Source organism: Aotus nancymaae, unplaced genomic scaffold (assembly GCF_030222135.1).
Source record: "Aotus nancymaae isolate 86718 unplaced genomic scaffold, 86718_ANA_hifiasm-v0.15.2.pri h1tg000015l_1, whole genome shotgun sequence".
Taxonomy (NCBI): Eukaryota; Metazoa; Chordata; class Mammalia; order Primates; family Aotidae; genus Aotus; species Aotus nancymaae.
The window spans coordinates 45,202-66,018 of NW_026988427.1; the positions used below are offsets into that span (position 1 = coordinate 45,202).

At 45.8% G+C, this 20,817-nt stretch overlaps 1 protein-coding gene across 1 annotated transcript in view; it reads right to left on the reverse strand.

Moving 5' to 3' along the window:
- LOC135275147 (slit homolog 3 protein-like) overlaps positions 1 to 20,817 on the reverse strand; it is a 516,506-nt gene that overhangs the window by 40,968 nt on the left and 454,721 nt on the right. Inside the window, exon 6 of the mRNA XM_064376518.1 lies at positions 19,079 to 19,150. Coding sequence (XP_064232588.1) covers positions 19,079 to 19,150 — 72 coding nt within the window. The remainder of the gene's footprint in view (positions 1 to 19,078; positions 19,151 to 20,817) is intronic.

Sequence of the window (20,817 nt, forward strand, 5' to 3'; positions counted from 1 at the left end):
CAAGCATGCCCAGTCATTCAAAATCAGGTGGAGCTCACAGACCGGCTCTAATTTAGCTGAATATACAGTACAATTATAAGCAGGGCCTCAACTATAACTGCATCCGGCAGTAGTCCGGCAGCGATGACTTATTAATGTATCACTACACTGATATTTAAATGTGAGTCGTAATGAGGGCTATAAAACATTTACGATAATAGCAATTATTCCAGAACCAAAATGACTAAACACAGTATTCAGACTTTCATGATTTGCTGCTTGGGGCCGGCCAGCTCGTGGATGTCAGAGGGTTGGTAACCTCTCAGACGCTGATCGCTACGGCAGCTACAGTTTTCGTTTTCCTAATAAACACAGATTTATTTGATTTCCAGTCTTGGCAGCTTTTGCCCACACACAGAGCACTGCATTCTATTTGGTTCTTGTGCCGCTGCCTAAGTGGCTGGCATTCAATGGAGGAATTGTTGTTACAACCCCAATGCCAAGGAGAGGTGGTGAGCATGGACTTTGAAGGCAGAGACCCAGTTTAGACTCTAGCTCTGCCACTTACAGCCTATGCAACCATGGGCAAATTTCTTAATCTCATTACGTTTCCTCCTTTGTAACATGGAGGTAATAATAGCACTGGGCTCACAGAGCTTTAGTGGCAATTAGATGAGATGTTACTGAGAACTGCTAACACTAACTGAGAGCTTATTATATGCCAGATGGACTTTGGGCTAAGGGTGCTGCATTTCATTTCTTTCTATTTTTTTTTCCAAGATGGAGTCTCACTGTGTTGCCCAGGCTGGAGTGCAGTGGCATGATCTTGGCTCACTGCAACTTCCACCTCCCAGGTTCAAGCAATTTTCCCTGCCTCAGCCTCCTTAGTAGCTAGGGTTACAGGCCCCTGTCACCATATCTGGCTAATTTTTGTATTTTTTAGTAGAGATGGGGTTTTGCCACATTGGCCAGGCTGGTCTTGAACTTCCAACCTCAGGTGATCTGCCCACCTCGACCTCCCAAAGTGCTGGGATTACAGGCATGAGCCACTGTGCCCGGCCTGCATCGTTTCATTTAACTCCTCCCATTACCCCATGAGGCAAGGCCTTTTGATATCACCTCCATTTCATGAACAAAGCAAGTGGTAGTGCCAAGATTTGAATCCAAGCAAGACTCAATCCAGAAATGAGGCCTGTGTTCATTTCCTATTGCTGATTTAACAGATTACCATGAATCTGGTGGCTTAAATCACCACACATGTATTCTCTTACAGTTTTGCAGTCAGAAGTCTAAAATGGGTTTCCAGGGCTGCGTTTCTTTCAGGGGCTTCCAGGGAGAATTCGTTGCCTTGCCTTTTGCACTTGTAGAGGCCATCCATGTCCTTGGCTTGTGGCTGCTTCCCTGCATTGCTTCAACCTCTTGCTTCTTTTTGTTACTTAAGAATTTTTTTTTAAATATACTTGAACCCAGCTCCAAACAGCCATTGACGCCTCTTGCTTCTGTTGTCACATCTCCTGCCACTCACTGTGATCTCCACTCACTGGGGCCTTTCTCTTACAAGTCCCTTGTGAGTACCCTTAGAACTTATCTGAACAATCCAGGATAACCTCCCATCTCAGGAGCCTTAATGTCGTTCCACGTGCTAAGTCCCTTTTGCCATGTAAGGCAACATTCATGGATTTCTGGGATGGGGTCATGGACATCTTTGGGGGGCTCTTAGCTCAATGCTAGGGTACTGAGGTGGGACAAGGGATCTCCAGGAGTGATGAATACATGAAGATTCACATAATGGACAGCTCCAGGGGTTGGCGAACAACTGCCCACAAGCCAAATTCCATCCAATGGCGCCTGTTTTTGTAAAAATGGTTTTACATATTCACTTCTGTATTGTCTATCTGCTTTTGCACTACAATAGCTGAGTAGTTAAGACACAGATCATATGGCTTGCAAAGCCTAAAATATTTTCTATCTGGATTTTTTTTTTTTTTTTTGAGACGAAGTTTCGCTCTTGTTACCCAGGCTGGAGTGTAATGGCGCGATCTTGGCTCACCGCAACCTCTGCCTCCTGGGTTCAGGCAATTCTCCTGCCTCAGCCTCCTGAGTAGCTGGGATTACAGGCATGTGCCACCATGCCCAGCTAATTTTTTGTATTTTTAGTAGAGACGGGGTTTCACCATGTTGACCAGGATGGTCTCGATCTCTTGACCTCGTGATCCACCTGCCTCGGCCTCCCAAAGTGCTGGGATTACAGGCGTGAGCCACCGCGCCCAGCCTCTATCTGGATTTTTACAGAAATTCTGTTGGCCCTTTGCTGCTCTAGAACAGAACCATCCTGCCCCTGCCTTTGTTTGTGATTAAATGTGATATGCTATGCAAGGCAAATAATTGCTTGGTAAGAAGAGGGGTTTAGGTCAGAGGCATTTACAACTTAAAAACCACAAAAAACATTTTCAGGAAATCCCAAGTGGCAAGTAGTAGAACTGGGATTCCAAAGCAGGCAGTCTCACTCCTACCTTGGAAGATCAGTCCCACTGTTTCTGGAACCTGCAATGCCATGATGGAATTGGAGCCTAGCAGAAGGCCCTGCTCAAGAGATAGGACAGGTGAAGCCACCTTGGGTTGTACATGGAAGGAACTTGGGCAGTGGTTCTCAAAATATGGTCCCCAGACTGGATGCAGTGGCTCATGCCTATAATCCAAGTACTTTGTGAGGCCACAGTGGGAAGACTGCTTGAGCCTAGGAGTTTGAGACCAGCCTGGGCCACAGAGGGAGACCCTATCTCTAGAAAACAGAAGAGACCTGGGTGTGGTGGTGGGCACCTACAGTCCCAGCTACTTTAGGGCTGAGGTGGAAGGATCACTTGAGCCTGGTAGGTCAAGGTTGTAGTTGAGCCAGGATCATGCCACTGCATTCAGCCTGGGTGACAGAGTGAGATCCTGTCTCAAGAAAAAAGAAAAAAAAAAAAAAAGTGTGGTCTCTAGACAAGGACCATCACCCTGGTCATGTGTTAGAAATGCATATGCTCAAACCCCTCCTGAATCAGGAACCCTGGGGTGGGTTCCAGCCTTGTGTGTTTAATGAGCCCTCCAGAGGAGTCTCATGCAAGATCACATTGGAAAATCACTGAATGGGGGGAAAAGCTAAGAATAGAGCCTTTACTTGAGTGTAGAGGGCAGTATACAGGATGATCTTTTGCAGCAACTGGGACTGAAAGCCTCTTCGGTGGCAGGCATGGTGTTTCCCACTTAGGAAGAAGCCCAAGCTCTGAAATGATAGTCCTCAATGGAGGTGGCTGTAACCACCCTTGGAGAGCTCCAACTTGGCTTCTGCCCCCGGCTTCCACTGTTCCCTTCTGAGTGCCAATGTGGGGTTCTCCATTGTGCCCCTCAAGATAGCCATCTTTGATCTGCAGGAGCCATGTCCAGCTGCAGCCAACCCACCCTGGCTACCTTAATAAGGCTGACATTTCCCTCTGTCTCCTCCGATTAGGCCATCGCTTTATCATTCTGTGCCTTCCTGGCTCTGGGTGTAATCTGTGTGTTGTGTGTCCATAACACCATGTAATTGGCTCTAATGCAACAATATTATCTGTGAACATGTATCACATAATTGCAAAACCAGGCATCTGCAGTAAGTGCCACTGCAGCCTCTAAGTGTGCCAACCTTCCTGGGGGTATTCTTGGAGCCCCTCCTCTTCCTGTCCACACAGGTGAGGATCCAGACTCCTTGGGTCCAGTAGACCCTCTTGGCGGACTGGCCCACTCATGTCCTGTCTCAAGGCAGGTAGACTTCTCCCTAAGTCTAGATAATCAAGGTGGTTTCCTCCTTAATGGCCCCCAAGGAGGAGATTCTTGGTGAGTCTTCAACCACCACGATGACAGGATGTCTATTTAATAAAGGAGGCTGAGAGATGCCCTGAGTTATACTCACATAATATGGGTGTCCAATGGCCAGCATGCTAAGCCTGAAGAAAGCATGATCTCTACTAGTGCCTACAATGAATTCACAGAGGTGGATGCAGCCACGGTACCAGACGCCTTTCCTGAAGAGCAGCTGAGTATGGAAGTACCGTGGCTGGACCCAGTGAGAAATAACTAAACCACTGGCAGGGGACGATGTGCACAGACAGGTTCTGGCAGTATGCGAGCTTCAAGGGGGCCTCGCTGCCCTCCCACTTGTTTGGTTCAGGCAGGGCAAGAGGAATGAAACTGGGGACACCACAGGTCCTTGGGACTGTCCTTTATGTGCCTGCTCTCCTCTCTGGCTCATAGGTCAAAGCGAGATGCTCTTCTCAGCTTGCTGGGCAGCTGCTGATTGGCAGCCACCATGGGACCAGGAATCAGGGCCTACTGCTGATGACCAGGCCCTAAAACACTCTCTGAGGTCCTATGAGTGTGAGCGCTATTGGGTGACTCAGCTCTGCTAGAATTTATGTGGATGGCTTCTCTTTGTGGACTTGGCCCCAGGAGAGCATACACCGAATGCTCAATTCCACTCTCTCAAAGAGGCATCCCTAAGCCTCCCTCTCAGCCCAGGGCCTCTATCCTCGGCACCTCCTCCTAAATACCCTATCATTTTTAAATGAAGCTCCCTTTACTGTTTCCCTGCTCTCCACGTTGAACTTGCCTTTCTCATCCAGCTGCACACTGCTGTAATGTGTCTGGGGGCTCTAGGAAGCTCCAGAAACCAGGAATAAGAAGGATGCTAAAGCATCCTTAGAGAAAACCTAAGCGGGATGGTGTAGGTTCTCCTATGAATGCACTACTTTCCTCTAATGAGCTAGACTAGTCAAGGATATTGCTTTGAAGTAAGAGTGCCAAGATCTTCCAATAAAGGTAACTATGATGTTCATAATAATAGCAGAAATAATGCTGATACTATTTGTTAAGTGTTTACTAAGTCCCAGCACTAGGCTGAGTACTTTTCATACATTGTCTCATTTAATTCTCCCAGCACTCCTGAGATGCTATTGTTACTTCTATTTGGAAGCCCAGGAAATGACAGAAACTCTGCCCAGATCACCCAGCTAGAGTTGCGGAGCCAATAAAGCCTAGCGGTGTGATACCAGGACCTATATTTTAAATCATTACACAAAACTGTCTCTTACAGGATTATCTTCAGAGAGACAGATGTCACCTTTTCAGCTTCCACATTTTTCCAAGGTGGAGGCGAATCACATGAGTTTGTGGGAGACCCATCCTTTACTGGTCCCTGAAGCGGCAGGGACCATGGTGTTGGCCTCAACACTGAGGCTGCTCCAAGGCGACAGCATTAGACAACTCTCCTCCTGTCCAAGGATCAGGGAGAGCTCAGTACAGACAGCAAGGAAGGTAGGAGAGGCAACGTAGGAGAGAGGCCAGCTAAGTCTCAAAGCTGTCTCAGGTCAAGGTTTGGCTAGCCTAGTGGCCCTTACTGCTGGATGGGTTGACTGAAGTTTTTAAGAATACCCTGAAGATTAGAAAGGATCTGCTGCTCCTTAAGCAAAGCTTCTCTTTTGCCTGTTTGGAGTGGGCAATGGGCCTCCAAGGGCATATAAGGTGGAGGAATAAGAGAGACTGGTGGGGGTGGGGGAGAGTGGAGGGAGACGTGAGACAAGGGTGGGAAGCCACCTCTTTCGCATTACCTGCTCTCCTGGACTATCCTGGGTGCTGAATATTACTGAGTTCCTTGATCTCCCTGTGGACCGTTTAAATTAAAGCTCATAACCATTGTGTGGGCATATAATGAAAACAACTGATGCTGCACTGATTAGTCCATTACTCTCAACTGTTAGAAAACATAATGATCTCACAAGGGGCCTTATTCACTGACGTATAGCAGTCGAGCTCTCATTTGACACCTCAAATTAGCAGCCAAAGCAATAACAGCTGGGGTTTTTGTCTCAATATTTGTACCCGACTCTAAAGTGATTTGGCACCGGGTGAGCGTTATTTTTAAACACACAGCTCTCACCGCCAAGTAACATTTTAAACGGTCTCCAGGTGTCATGTAAAACCTACAGAAATAAATAAAAACAATCAGCTGCCAATTTGGGCCTTTGATAATACAGATTCCTTAACAAAAGGGCTTGTCTTTCGTTCTTTTATTATATATTCATATTTGACAGGCAGAAATTCATCTCCATCCACTCGGCAGAGCCTCAGCGTTCAAAGAAAAATAATGCCTCCGAAAAATGTTAAAAGTGGAAGATCAAAAGAGAAAGATAAATCCTCAAATCCTGCCACTACTCAATCAGATCCCGTGTTTGGGGTCCCTTGACTCTCAAGAACTCCTTACTCATTTATTGAGATGATCACAGATACTGCCTAGCAGTGATTCAGAATGGCTCAACTGCCTTCCAGTGATGCAGTTGATTTTAACATGTACTTTAAATGACCATGTGAATGAGACGGCCTTGGTCTCCCAATTCTGTTTCATCATCTATAGCCCGGGACCACGGACAGTCTTGACTTAGAAATCAGGCAATTGCCAACATGTCCACAGATACAAGAGTGACCTCCAACTTATATTACTGGACAGGTGAGTTTGCAGATGAAAAGGGAAGAAATAGACAATTTCTACCTCAGCTGCATTTGGTGCCTAGCCCAGTAAGACAGGAAGAAGAGGGACATTTTGAAAATATCCACAATGGGTACACTAGGTGAGGACAGAGAGCAAGTCTGTTTCATGCAGTTGCATAGCCAGAGCCTGGCCCAGTGTTTGGCACGTAGGGCGGCTCACTGTTTATTGAATGGGTTGGTGAATTTCAAAGCCTGAATGGTCATGTTTTTGGCATCTTTTGATACAAATAAATTTCCACTCTGAACGGCCTTCTGGGCTAATCCAGGAGTACAAACACAATTGCCGACGGGAGCGAGGCTTGTCATGTAAGTCATGTAAGTGAGTGAGCTGCGTGGGGACTGTCGTAAACACAGCCTTACTAAATGGGATCGTCACTTCTTGTTTCAAGAGACTGTGCTACGCTGGAATGGGGGTGCAGCGTCACCAGTTCTCCCCTTGTTTTCTTTTTAAAGAGAAAGCCAGATGTCTAGAATTTTCATATGAGGTCTCCCGGTTTTTTAATATTGGCATCTCAATCATCTTGAGTATCAAAACCCACAAATGAAAGACCTGGGGGCTGGATCTGGCTTGCAGGTGCCAGTTTTTGGTCTCTGAACCAAACAAATTAATTCCGTATTTTAAATCAGAAAAATACAGTAAGAAAATCAAAGTGCATCAATGTTATTATAGTGAAATGTGGTTGAAACCTTCCTTCTATACTGCAGCTCCCCAAGGGCAGCCACAAGAGATGAATTATATTTAAATGATTATAAATTATTCAGTGTTTCTCCCCCTATAACCATTATTACTTGGGGACAAAGAGCCCTGAATAAGTTTGTTTCTAAAAGTCGGACCGTTTTCCATCAGGCAGGTGAGCGCTGGTTTGGTTTTTGCATGCTGCCCATTCGTTCTGTGGCCAAATACATAGGTTATTTTTTGTGGATATTTGGAATGAGCCACTTTAAAGCTGTTAAAAAAAAGCTGCACAGGGTGCATGAGGCTGTTTCTGGGCTGAGATGCCCGAGAGGTCCTGCTTTTTATTCTCTGATATTTGCAAGGGAGGGATTCTCCCAGGGAGCTGAGTGCAATTTACAGCTTGGGCTGTTTGAGCTCAGCAATGGGCAGGGGACTCCAGTGCTTACTCGATGAGTTTCTGGTCATCCCTGGTAGCCAGGGATCAATGATGTGGAATCTCATCTCTTCCAGACTGCCCTCTGACTGGACAATCTATTGGGGCACTAGAGTGGTCATTTCCCAAGCAGTAGACAAAGGCCTGGAAGGCCCTAGGGAGGGTGTTGTCCCCATGCTGAATGCAAAACATTCTTTCTAGCAAAATGCTGGAGATTAAGAGGTGATGGCAAGAACAGGACATGAAGGCTGGCTTCACTTACTTTTCTTTCCTGTCTGCTAATATAGGGGCAAGCAGACAGCAATAAAGAGAACTGGAGAAAGAGCCAAAAGACCTGCTTTCTGGCCTGGTTCTTCCATGAATTTTTCCTGTGGCTGTGGGTAAGCTATTGAACCTTTGTCGGGAAGTTTCTTTCTTTTAAAATGAAGTGGTGGAACCAGTTGACCTCCAGGGTCTTTCTAGCCTAGAATTTCACTCTAATTCCAATTGGGTTGGTGCTGGCTCTAAAGTTGCATTTCTGGATTGGGAATCATTTTCCAGATGTTAGTAGAAGTGGTCATGGGTGCCCAGATCTGCCCAGCTCTGCACAAAGACAGGTCATCTGGCCAAACTCTGAAAGTCACAACTAGCCCCCACTGTACAGCATGTGAAAACAGTTATGCAGGGTCGGCTCTTTTCCTTTCTCTGTGCAGATACCTGGCTCAGCTTCTGTGGGGTTAATGGGCTTGCTTCTCCAACTGGCTGCCGCATCTCTAGCATACCTATGGAGACAGGAGGGGCTCAGACAGGGGAGTGATTTTCTTACCCAGTTGACTCTGTGGAAGTCATTTGCAAGGCTGTAAGAAGCAAATAATGAAGATGGGAAATAAATTGACACCGAGAGGGTTTTGTTTTGGTAGGCCACAGTTGTACGGATCACACTCCTGGGTTTTGATAAAAATGGGTCTTTTGTGGGTATAATACCCAGATGTTTAAATTTAGATGGAGAAAGGGCCAGGCATGGTGGCTAACGCCTGTAATCCTGGCACTTTGGGAGGCCGAGGCGGGCAGATCACTTGAGGTCAGGAGTTCGAGACCAGGGGAGTCCAACATGGTGAAACCCCGTCTCTACTAAAAATACTTAGCTGGGCATGGTAGTGCGCAGCTGTAATCCCAGCTACTCAGGAGGCTGAGGCAGGAGAATCACTTGAACCCAGGAGGCAGAGGTTTCAGTAAGCCAAGATTGTGCTACCACACTGGCCTGGGTGACACAGTGAGACTCTGTCTCAAAAAAAAAAGTGGAGGTAGAGGTGAGGGGAGTGGCAGATATTTCAAAGATTTACTTTTAGAAAAGACGTTATTTAAACATTGTTAATAGATGTGAAATGGCTAGCGAGGTTTATTGCAGGACAGGGAAGCAGGCCTGGTGGGAGCTATGGTGATTTGCAGAGGGTATGGCCTGTCCAGACAGGGTACCCACCCACACTAAGCTCAAAACTTGCACTGTCCAATAAGGTAGGCATGAGCTACATGTGGCAATTCACATTGGAATCAGTTAAAATTAAATAAAAATTTAAAAATTTGGTTTCTCAGCTGTGTAAGATGCACGTCAAGTGTTCGAGAGTCACGTGTGGCCAGGGGCTTCCATTCTGGATAACACAGAGATGCAATACTTCCCGCATCACCGAAAGTTCTATCAGACGGTGTTGCTGGTGAGATCCTAGCCACAGGCAGGCCCAGGGTTGGCAAAGCTTCTAGATATTCATTGGAAGTTGAATTATAAAGTTTTACATAAAATTGCCTGAGTTTTAAATGTTGGCAACAAATTCTAATTATTTGTAAACGTTGGAAGGATCACAAAAATTAAAGAAAAACATGAAATCCCACATCTGCTGGTTTCATTCAACCCATGGGCCAGTAGTTGGAGTCCTCCAATTTAGTTATAAGTCAAAAGAAAATGGACTCTCTAGAGCTTTTTGACAATGAATTTGAAGAATCGAAATATGACCTTGGAGAAATGGAATTATTATTTCCTTCATCCCTCCTTCATCTCACCATCCCTTACTTCAATTTTTTTTCTTTTTTTTTTTTTGCTGGGTGCGGTGACTCATGCCTGTAATCCTAGCACTTTGGGAGGCCAAGGTGGGCAGATCACTCGAGGTCAGGAGTTCAAGACTAGCCTGGTCAACATGGTGAAACCCCATCTTTACTAAAACTACAAAAAAATTAGCCAGGTGTTGTGGTGGGCGCCTGTAATCCCAGCTACTCGGGAGGCTGAGGCAGAAGAATCGCTTGAACTCGGAAGGCAGAGGCTCCAGTGGGCTAATATTGCGCCACTGCACTCCAGCCTGGGCAACAGGGCAAGACCGTCTCAAAAAAAAAATTTGTTCTTGTTTTTGTTTTTGTTTGTGTAGAGGTGAGGTCTTGCTATGTTGTCTAGGCTGGTCTCAAACTCCTGGGCTCAAGCAATCCTCCTGCCTTGGCACTGGGATTACAGGTGTGAACCACCTCACCTGGCCCATCCCTTACTTTTTAATACCTTCATAGACAGAAAATGAAACCTCAGGGAAAAGTAAGAATGTGGCTCCAATTCTTCTTAGCCCTGTGTCTGCATCACCTTCTCCACATATCCCTCCTTCCATTAAGCCAGTGGGTAGGAGGGGGCCAACTTCCTGTGAGAGCTTGTAGGATCTTGGCTTTCAAGACTCAGGTCTATAGAAAAGTGGACTCTTGGCCACAGCTAAGCTGAACTATTCAAGCTTGAGTATCCCTGATGGGAATGGCAGTCGCCGTGGCAGGCAGGTTTGACTGTTAGGAGGGACAAGACTCCCTGGCATGGAGGTCCATGGGTGTCATGGGATGAGCGCTGATCTAGAGGCAAGATATTCACTAAACATGCTCAAATACTGGTCACCAAAGCCCCTGCTGAGAGCTGAGGGGACGGTGAATGGGCAGAGGCTGACCGTCAGTGCTGGGCGCCTTTGCAAATCAGCACAGAAGCCCTGACTTGGGCGTGAACTGACCACTGGAGGAGGCATGTGGCTGCTCTGCAGCATTTCCCCCAGCCTCCAGATATTGCCCTTGAAAGAAACCTCTCTGGAATCTCCTCAAAGGTGCAGAACTATTTTTCCATTTTGTTATAGGTGGGACAAAGCATCTCAAAAGACTGCTCCCAAACCAAGTTTGTCAGGTCTGAATTCCAGTGCAGAGACCCAGCAGCTGGAATCTGTGGCCCCTGGGGACAGCAAGACCACCACCATGGCCTGACCCCACCTAGTCACAGGAGAAGTTAACAGGAGGTTTGTTGATTCAAGATCTTTCGCTGATCCAAAACAAGTCAATTATCTTCTCCATATTCTCTTAACCCAGGAACGTACACCAATACATTTTCAACGTCAGAGGTGAAACTAGCTTTTGGTTAACAGGAAAGTGAAATCAACTAGAAATCAAGAGTTTCCCTTATATTCTAGGTACTTTCAAGATGAAAGTCCTACTTATTTAAATGGGAAAACATTTTTAGATTTCAAAGTAGTTTTTTCTTAAGCTGGGGTTCTAAAAACCAAGCTAGTCATTTGAAGAGCATGACTGTCATCGAACTTGGATTCTGGAGGACTATGAAGGAGGTGTGTGTTGAGTGGCACGAGAGCATTTACAGAAAACCCGGTTCGTTTCCTAGTATTCCGGGGGCTGAAGGGAAGTTACAGTTGCCTTCTACAAAGTGCAATTTTAATCCTGATTGCATGAACATATCACAATTTACAGCACAGTGCCAAAAGAAAAATAATATCTGGAGATATTTTAAGACTTTCATTAAGCAATGACAGTGCTATATTCAAAAGTATGTCATGACTAAACACCCTGATAAAATGTTTGTAGCTCCCAGAGAAACCCAGGTGAAACATTTTATAAATAAATAAAAATGAATCTGGTCTCTGTTGTAACACACCAATTTTCACTGTAGCTCCAATTCTGTTCCTCACTCAGATGAAAAAGAAAGATCACCGTGTAGCCAGAGAAATGCAAAATCAAAGGTAACGTGAAAAGTGGACTGGTTCAGTAAAATATTACATTGTTCAACATTTAAAATAATTCCAGGACAACCACATCTTAGTTCTGTTCAGGGATGAGCCATAACAGGGACTCTAGAGACTGGCAGTGTGGGCTTCAGTTAATTAATTTCAACTCTATTTGGTTCCACATACTTTAACTGGCCACCTAGTACATGCGATGTGTGGGTGAGGTGAAGCTATAAGGCAGTGAAACAGCACGGAAGTATTTACAAATTTTACTTATTATGAGCGTCCCGACTGGGAGCCTGCTATTTGCTAGGCACACACCAACGATATCTCTTTTAACCCACACAACTAGTCTCAGGGTTGGGTATTACAGTTTCTGTTTTTCAATAAGGAAATGAACCCCAAACCACCTAGTCTGGTATAGATGAGCTGGAAGCTAGTTCTATGAGAGGACTCTAACCCCTCCAAGCTCAACGGTGGCTCTGTACCTTCATGTCTGGGGCAGTTTTGTGGAACTGGATCTGATGCTGATTAAGTTGAGGTCATAAATTTAGATCTAAGCACCCTATGGTGAGTGTTTCCATAACTATGGTTTCTGAATGATTCTGGTCACTCACTACAGCCAATAATCTCACTAGTGCATATAATTGTTTCTGTGGTATATGTGTTCTGGTAGATGCTTCTAATTTTTATTTTATTTTATTTGTAGCCGAGCAGTTAAGGGCAGGGGCTAAGATATCAGGCAGAACTAGATCTGAGTTCTAAAAAAGTAGGCTCCTTGTACTTGCTGGTGTGACTCTCGGCAAGCCAGTCAGCTTTTCTAAGTGTCAGTTTCCTGACTGGTAAAATGAGGTGATTACTGGGATGTGCCTCATCAAGTTGTGGTAAGGATTTAATTGAGATGCCTCATTCTACTGACTTATCACGGTGACTGAAGATGCTCAAAAATAAAGTAGACTCTCAAAAATAGAAGATGCTCAAACACGGAGGCTATAACAATAATAATATAACCACACTAATAATTACTGTATCATTGTACTATATATCCTTACATCATTATTATTATTCATTAATAATAATTAAAATCTGGCTCTGCATCCCGAGGAAGCTCAGCTGAAGTGGCCAACACACTGCCACTTGCATTAAACGCTGGGTTTTCAGAACTGGGCAACCCTGTGCTTGAACATCCTAACAGCAGTTGTAATTGGGTTTATGCCGATGAGGGTGAAAAACAAGACATGACTCCAGCTCCACCTCTTCGTCACAAGAGCCGCCACAGCCCGCCCTGGTTCTTGCACGCCAGGCCCTGGATCAACTGGTGTACTGAGCCAAGTTGCCCAGGACACCAACCCCGCTCTAGGAGAGTGAGCACACCCTGACCCGGGTTTCAGGACTGCCGTCAATTTATTTTCACTGCCTTCTTCTTGTATCAGAGAAGGACCTTTTCCCCATAAGCTCGTCTGCGTCTACCTGTGGGGTTCTGCATCAGGCCATGTTGAACCCACCGGGATATGAGTGAATTAGAACTACCCTAAAAGTCCGGTTAATTCTGCTACTGCTTTAACTCTTGAATCTCTCCTCTCTAAACATGGGCTCGGTTGGGGCTCAGACACCTCTTGTTCAACTGCTGTAACATCAAAGGCAACGTGGAGACTAGTTTAACCCTTGAGAAGAGCTTCTCGGAAGGTGAGACGTGAGGGATTCGTGATTGCCTCTGGGGTGTCCTTGCTCAGGTTTGGGTGTCCTGGACTCCATGTCACTAAGCTCTCTCTGTGTGCCCACTCTACCATGCTGGTGGGCTCCGGCCCACGGAGCTCAGCCCATCAAGCACCTGCTCATTTCAAGCTTTACTGTACCCAGCGCCCAGCACTGTGCTGGATACACAGTGTGCCCTTACTTATTGGATGGGTCAGCACAGGGGCCACATGGGCTGGAGTTAATGTAAACAGGAAGGGGTCAGTGGCAGAGTGGGGACTACACGCCCCATCCGAGGAGGGCAGGTGCTCCCCAGCCCCAGCTGACTGCAATGCGGAAATGCCGGCCCATGGTTGCCAGTGCTTCTGATTTTTCCAGAGAAGCTGGAAATCTGGGCTTTTATGTAAGATATCTCAATTTTTAAATGGGAAATGCTGTTTTCAATTTTTAAAAAACATTCCAGAGGGCCAAAAAAAAAAAGAAAAAGAAAACCACCCTCATTTATGGGAGCAATATGCTCTGTGGCCTAGTTTGTAGCCTCTGGTTTAAAGAGAGCTAAAAGCCAGATCATCCCTTGATTCTGTCAGAGACAAACATTTGTCCCCCTCCAATCTCCTAAATAATACCCAAAACTTAATGGTGGGTTTTGAAAGGATGAACTGTGCTTGGGATCCTTAATCTTACCAGAGGGTCCCTTATGAACAACCTAATTGCACAGAAGTGTCCAATATGAACAGAAACATGGGTCAGGAGTCTGGAGTCCCAGGTTCAAATTCCCCTGCTACCGTGAACTTGCTGCTGACCTCAGGAAAGTCTCCCAGCCAAGGCCAGGCCTACGGTGAGCCAGGCAAGGTGCTCAGCACATGGGATGCCAGGAGGGACAGGCCTCTCTCCCGTGCTTTCTTTCTATGTCTTAATCTGGACAATGAGAGGTCATCCTGGAGACACCAAAGGTCCTACCAGTGCCAGCCTATAATAATGTCACTGAATTTCCAAAATTGGCAAGTGACATAAATGGGAGTGAGGGCTTCAAAACAGCCCATGCTGGTTATCTACGGACCTGCGGGATCTCCATGCCATTTAGCTGGCACCAGTGACTTTGCAAGGGCAGACCAATCACTGGGAGATGAGCGTATTTTCAGGATGTGTTTCCGTTATCTGTGGTCTGGCATTTTTTGACTATGTATATCTATTGAACTTCTGACTTGCTACCTTTAGTCAGGAGACAATGTCCAAAACTATTTTTTATTCTCCTATAATACTACTGAAAAACTATTAACGACAACATATTTTGTTAATGAGGTTTTCTCATTTTTGTTTAATTCGTCCCTACTTTTTTTCCATTAGAGTTAAGCACTTTTTTTTCTGAACCATGATGGCATGTTGGGCATGGAGGTGCCACTCCACCTGGTGAAATGCCTGGCCATCCTCAGCCTGGCTGGTATGAGCTGGAAACCCATAGTTCAGAGCACCACCACAGTGCTTCCTGACCGCACAGAGCCAGGAATTCAGTCTCGGCATATTCAACTGCAGTATAAGCACGACTTACTTGGAGAAAACCTAGTGCTGTATGCGAATTGCCAAAAGTATAGAACAGGTGGAAGTTAAAGGGCAATGAGCCGAGTAACAGCAGGGGGTCTGACTCACAGCGGCTCAGTCCCACAATTAAGAACCTTAAATGCCACAAAGTTGAGGCTATATTTTCCTTAGCGAGGAGACAGGTCTGGAAAGCAGAGCTCCCAAACTGTTGAGTGCCAAAGTCAATGGCAATGGCCATGAGTGGGAATACATCATCTCCGGGACTACAAGTATAACAGTGAAAAAGCAGGATGAGTTCCTTTCTCCTGCAAGTTTGATTTACCTTCAACTTTGTGAGCAGCCGTGAACTGGGTGAAAGGAATGACAGGGCCAATTTCACGAGCCTGTGAAAGGCTGCGACCTTCTCCCCAGCAGGATTGTGAGTCATTGCTAGTTTGCCTCGATCAGTTCTTGGAGGCCAGTTCACACCACCCTGCAGCACACACCCGCCATGCCTCAGGGCAGCCAGACACCATGACAGTTTTGGCAACATGCATCCAAAAGGCAGCTTGGTAGAATGGTTAATTACACAGGCTCTGCTGCTAATTAGGTAAGCAGTTACTTGGCTTCTCTGAGATGGGCTAGTTTTTGGAAAAGCAGGGTGATGGTAACAGTAGCTATACTGAGCGATTGTGAGGATGGCAAGAGCTAGCACGTGTAAAAGCACTGGTTGTATCGCTGGGCTTGAGTAACTGCTAGTTATTTTTATTTTCCTCATTATTCCTCCCCCCCCATTCTATGCTTTTCTTCTTACTTCCTGGAAAGGGGAGGGGATGGCTCCTTTCCCTGTCCACCATACTCCGTGCTGGGCATTCCCCATTGGGAATGAGTCAAAAATGAGGTTGAAGTGGCAGATTTCAGTCTTTCCCAACCTTGCACCAGTTCATTTCTCCCCATAGTCAGTGGTTCCCTCTCGGGCTCACCTCTGAAGTTCTCATTCAATATAACTGGTGAAACCGACCTCAGCCTCGATGAAAAGAAGTTTTATGGTATTTCCATGCACAGAAAGGATGGAATAACAGGGTTATTGCATGTGAAATACTTCTACTAGCAATTGACATCCATAAACTTTCCTTAAGTTAATTTGAGAGATTTCTGGGACAACCAATGTGTCTTTCCTTGATTTCTACTTCATGCTGCCTGATGTCAGAGAAAACACACCCAAAACATTACATTTTGTCTTTTTTTTTTTTTTGAGACAGAGTTTCGCTCTTGTTACCCAGGCTGGAGTGCAATGGCGCGATCTCGGCTCACCGCAACCTCCGCCTCCTGGGTTCAAGCAATTCTCCCATCTCAGCCTCCTGAAGAGCTGGGACTACAGGCGAACGCCACCACACCCGGCTAATTTTTGTATTTTTAGTAGAGACGGGGTTTCACCTTGTTGACCAGGATGGTCTTGATCTCTCGACCTCGTGATCCACCCGCCTCGGCCTCCCAAAGTGCTGGGATTATAGGCGTGAGCCACCGCACCTGGCCACATTTTGTCTTATTAATTTGTAGACTTTTAAGCTTTAGATATTTTAGAATGCTCTTTCTGGGGATAGGATGTTTTGAACTCTCCTCTTTCACTCTGAGAAATTTATCAAGCTAATGTGTGATACTGTCACTGAGTTCCTATTTATTATTTCATTGCCAAGATTCTTTATGGTGTCTAAATTGTGATTACAGAGAAGCATTATAAAATGTCAATGTGTGGATGAGATTTGGAAGGTCTAGGGGTGGGGAGGGGAGGTTCTTTAAATGGAGATGTCAGCTCCAGCCAATTTCAGAATGGCTCACCATTAAGATGGATGGTTTCAAAGCCATGTGCCTCTGCTGGAAATTAAAAACCCACGGAATAACTGATTATGATTAATTTTAAGTACTTAGCCATGTGAAGCCAAATGAGAGTGTCTTTAAAACAAAGCTATTGATCTGATCTGGCTTTGTTTGGAATTGAGAAGATAAACTAATCAGATCCTATGGGCTCTTTGCAATGATAGGGAAGGAGAACTTTTTTTTTTCTTTCAGTCACAGGTTTTTAAAGCTTCAACTCGGAGACACCTGGTACACCTGGATACCAGTTTTTTTTTGGTATCTGAGTAGAGGAGAGCTGTCCAAATCTGTCATGGGCAAAGGCTTGATGAGGGTAAGGGTGTATAGGGGCAGAAGTTAGGAGAGTAGAAGGGATGGTGCTTATGAGAGCCCCTCTGATGTAGTACATACACTCTGTTTTTAAAAGTTGAGGAGATAGACTGAGAGATTAAGACACTTGACCCAAGCCCCACCCAGGTGTGTCAGGCTGCAAAGCCCTCTCTTCTCTCTCAGACCGCCTTCCTGGTGAGGTGAGACAACACCATTCCTAGCACAGAGAATGAACATGAGGGCTGTGAGGTTGTCACAGCTATTTTGTGGCAGCTGGTGACTTCCATTTCCTGGTCTCTTCCCAAGGAATGTTCTTATCTTTCTCATTCTCTCTGTCAAGGGAGGAAAAAGGTGATGTGCTCCGAGCAGCCCTTTCTACAAATGCTATTTTGCAGGCAGGGAAAATCCTGCCTACCCTTCTCAGCCCCAGCCTCCCGATAAGGGGAGTCCTAGGTTACTAAATTTGGGCTGGCATCCTCTCTCTTGCAGACAGGCATTTGTTGCCGGTTCTGGGGGTCAGAGTTTGGGTGAGGAGAGACAATCTATCTCAGAAATGACAACCTGACCTCCCTGGCTGTGGGTCCTGTCTTTTCTGGACTGAGAATTCTTGGCTTTCATCTGATTTCAAGCAGCTTGCAGCATCAGCATTCCCTTTTATTTCCCGTGATTCCTCTTGGAATCACCTTCCTCTCAAACAACGTGGAGAGGCTCTCTCCAACCCGTTGCTAGTGTCTGCGGGGCCAGGTGAAGAGGAAGGCGGAAGGAAGACCTTTCACTCTTTCCTTCACATACAAAGGAATGCTTTAAAATATCCACCCATTTATTTATTTGGCATTCATTCATTCTTCTGCAATCAGAGATAGGTAACCTGTGACTGTGTAGTTTTTTATTTTTAGGAAGATGCTCAAGAAACCCCACTCTGCTATCAGTCACTGGCTGGAATCGTACCTCAGAATTATTTTTAGAACCAAACAGCTACAGAATTTGGAAAGGGGAAATCACTCCCAAGATGAAGCAACCAACCCTTTCATTTTACAAATGAGAAAACTGAGGCTCTCAAGAGCTGAAAAGACTTGCCCAAGGTCACACGACTAATCAGTGGCAGAATCCGGACTCGAGCACAAGTGACACAAGTTCTTCTGTGCTGTACTGCGTCCCTCTCTAGGTTTCTCTAAATCAGGGACAGCTAGAAGTGTAACTTTGGTGGGAATAACCAAAATGTTTTCTTACACAATTCAACTTTAGTTTGAATGACCCCAAGATGACTCCCAGCTGACTTTCCTCCTGGGAGTCAGGTTTTCTTAGTTAGACCCATTTGAAAATCCAGAACTCAGAAAGGCAGCTACACATTCTTTTTAGACAAGCTGGATAGGGTGGGATTATGGGGAAGGGGCTGCCTCCTCTCATCTCCCCCCACTACCCCTCACCACCCCGGCCCCTTTAAGGTCAGTTACTGCTTAAAGTTTGAATTGATGCCTGAGATGAGATACCAGGAGCAATAGCAATGACTGGGCTTTCCCAGGCTGTGTGGTATTCCCCTGCCCTGTGCCAAGGTCCCTTTCTGATTCAGGTAATTCCAGCTGACTTCCTGGCACTAACCCCTCTCCCTCTGGCCCCAACCCCAGACCCTGTCTCCTCCCGGTATCCCGGTGCTCAAGCACAGTGTCCCTGATGCTGTAGCAGGCTCGTGGTGGTGGTTGGGGCGGGGGGGGGGGGGTCCTGCTCCAGCCCATCTGTCTCTCCCAGCCACAAATACTGCGGGAACACTGGGGGAGAAAGACTCAATTGAGACTTAATTAGCAGGAACCCCAGTTTGTGGGAGGTGAGAAATCACACTTGGCTGCCTGCAAACACTTCGGCCAAGGTGAGCCGGAGGGATCTCCTGGTTCCCAATTTTAATAGCACTGCAGCAGAACACCAGAAATGCATCCACACAGACCCTTCTGTACACACTCTCCCCTTCTCTCCTCCCCACACAGACACCACACACACACACACGCACGCACACACAAGGCAGCGATCGCAAAATCAACTCACAGGATCTCCAAATCGCGCAGCGCTCGGAAGGCTCCATCTTCAATGCAGCTGATGTGGTTGTTGTCCAGTTGCCTGTGGAAAAGCAGGGGAGAGCGTGAAGGCTGAGCGGGGGCAGAGTGAGGGGCCGGCGGCCCGGGCCACCCGAGCGCCTGTCCCTCCACCCCCTTGCAGGCGCTGCTTGTCCCCGCCAGGAGCTCGTGCAGAGCCAGCCTGTCTGCCACGCTGCTCCGTCTCTCCTCTCTGACTGTCTGAGGGAACTACACAGACGAGCGCACCAAAAGGCTGTCAGGTCTCAGTAAATATTAATTGCGCATTTTTTTTTTTTTTTTTTTTTAGGCAGAAGGGAGTAATTTCATTACATTAGGGCATCCAATCCATTACGAGCTCTTACCGTCATGTCACTGAAACAATTTCATTAAGCTAAAGGCCTGTAAATCATTGGAGGTCACTGCTCTGCCCTCCGCGACCTCCCAGAATGCTTTTTTCCTCTCTCCCGTTCCCTCGTCTCCCTTTTACTGGAAGTTGCAGTCTTCTGCTCTGACACAGTGCTAAATCTCAAGGCTTTATCTGCCCAAGAGCGGCAAGGGTGCATGGGGAATATACCAATTCCAAATTAGACTCAACTAATCTAATTTTATAGTCTTTTTATTATTCTAAGCACCAAATGTCTGTGGTGGTTTGATGCCTCTGTGCATTGTTACGGGGCCCATCTGGTAGGTCATTCTATTGAAGTATTTTCTGACTAAATACAGATTCCCTCAAACTGCACCAACCATCATCAGCATTAAAGAAATTCATTGATGGAAGCGTTCACGAAGGGGGGAAAAAGGAATATTGTTATTGCCTTAAAGATGTACCACTTCGATTTAAATTGGGGAGAATTAAATACACCTAATTCAGGACTCCTCTTTTATTTCCCTTTCCATCCTGTGAGCATGAAAATAATTTCTCTTAAAAAGATGCCTTGACTAATACACATTCTAGTTGGAGACTGAGCTATTTCAGTTGAGGGATAATACATAGATACCTTTTTTTTTTCTAAATCAGAATATATATATGATGTGTAAGTCGGGATATTAACCATAATCACACCCCAACTTAAATATCATATATACATAACCCATTTTATTCCTAAAAAACCCCCTTAAAAAACAACAAAAAAGGTGTTATACAGGAATGAGTTATTGACACCAGATTGTTGTACTTTGTTCGTGGGGCACACCATGGTCTTTGGGGCCACGGGGCAGGTGGAAAGAAGTGTGGGTGTACTAAGGAGCCCCTAGGCTTTCTGAATTTTCTCTACCTTTCAGGTGGAGGGATTTCCTCGTGTTGGAATTTTCACTTGTAACTTGACCTAAACTCAGGACAACTCTTCACAAAAGACGTGTCAAAGATACCTCTGGGAACCCTCTCCCAGGGCTTTATTTTCCACCGAAGGAAGGCAGAATTAAAATTAAAATACTATTATCTTTGGAAAAGCATACAGATGTAGAATTGTGTAAATGCACACAAATGAAGCACAGTGAGAGTGATGCTGTGTGTTACAACAGACAGGCTCTGTCACGGTATTATGGGGAATTATTAATACATCATCTCAATAGATGCTCATGATAGAAGATTTAGATATTTAGAATTAAAAACATAAACAATCCATGGGCATCTCGAGAAGCAGAAGCACGTTTTTGGTTGGCGAGTTCTGTATCTAGCATTCTAAGTTCTAGCTGATGCCCACTCACACA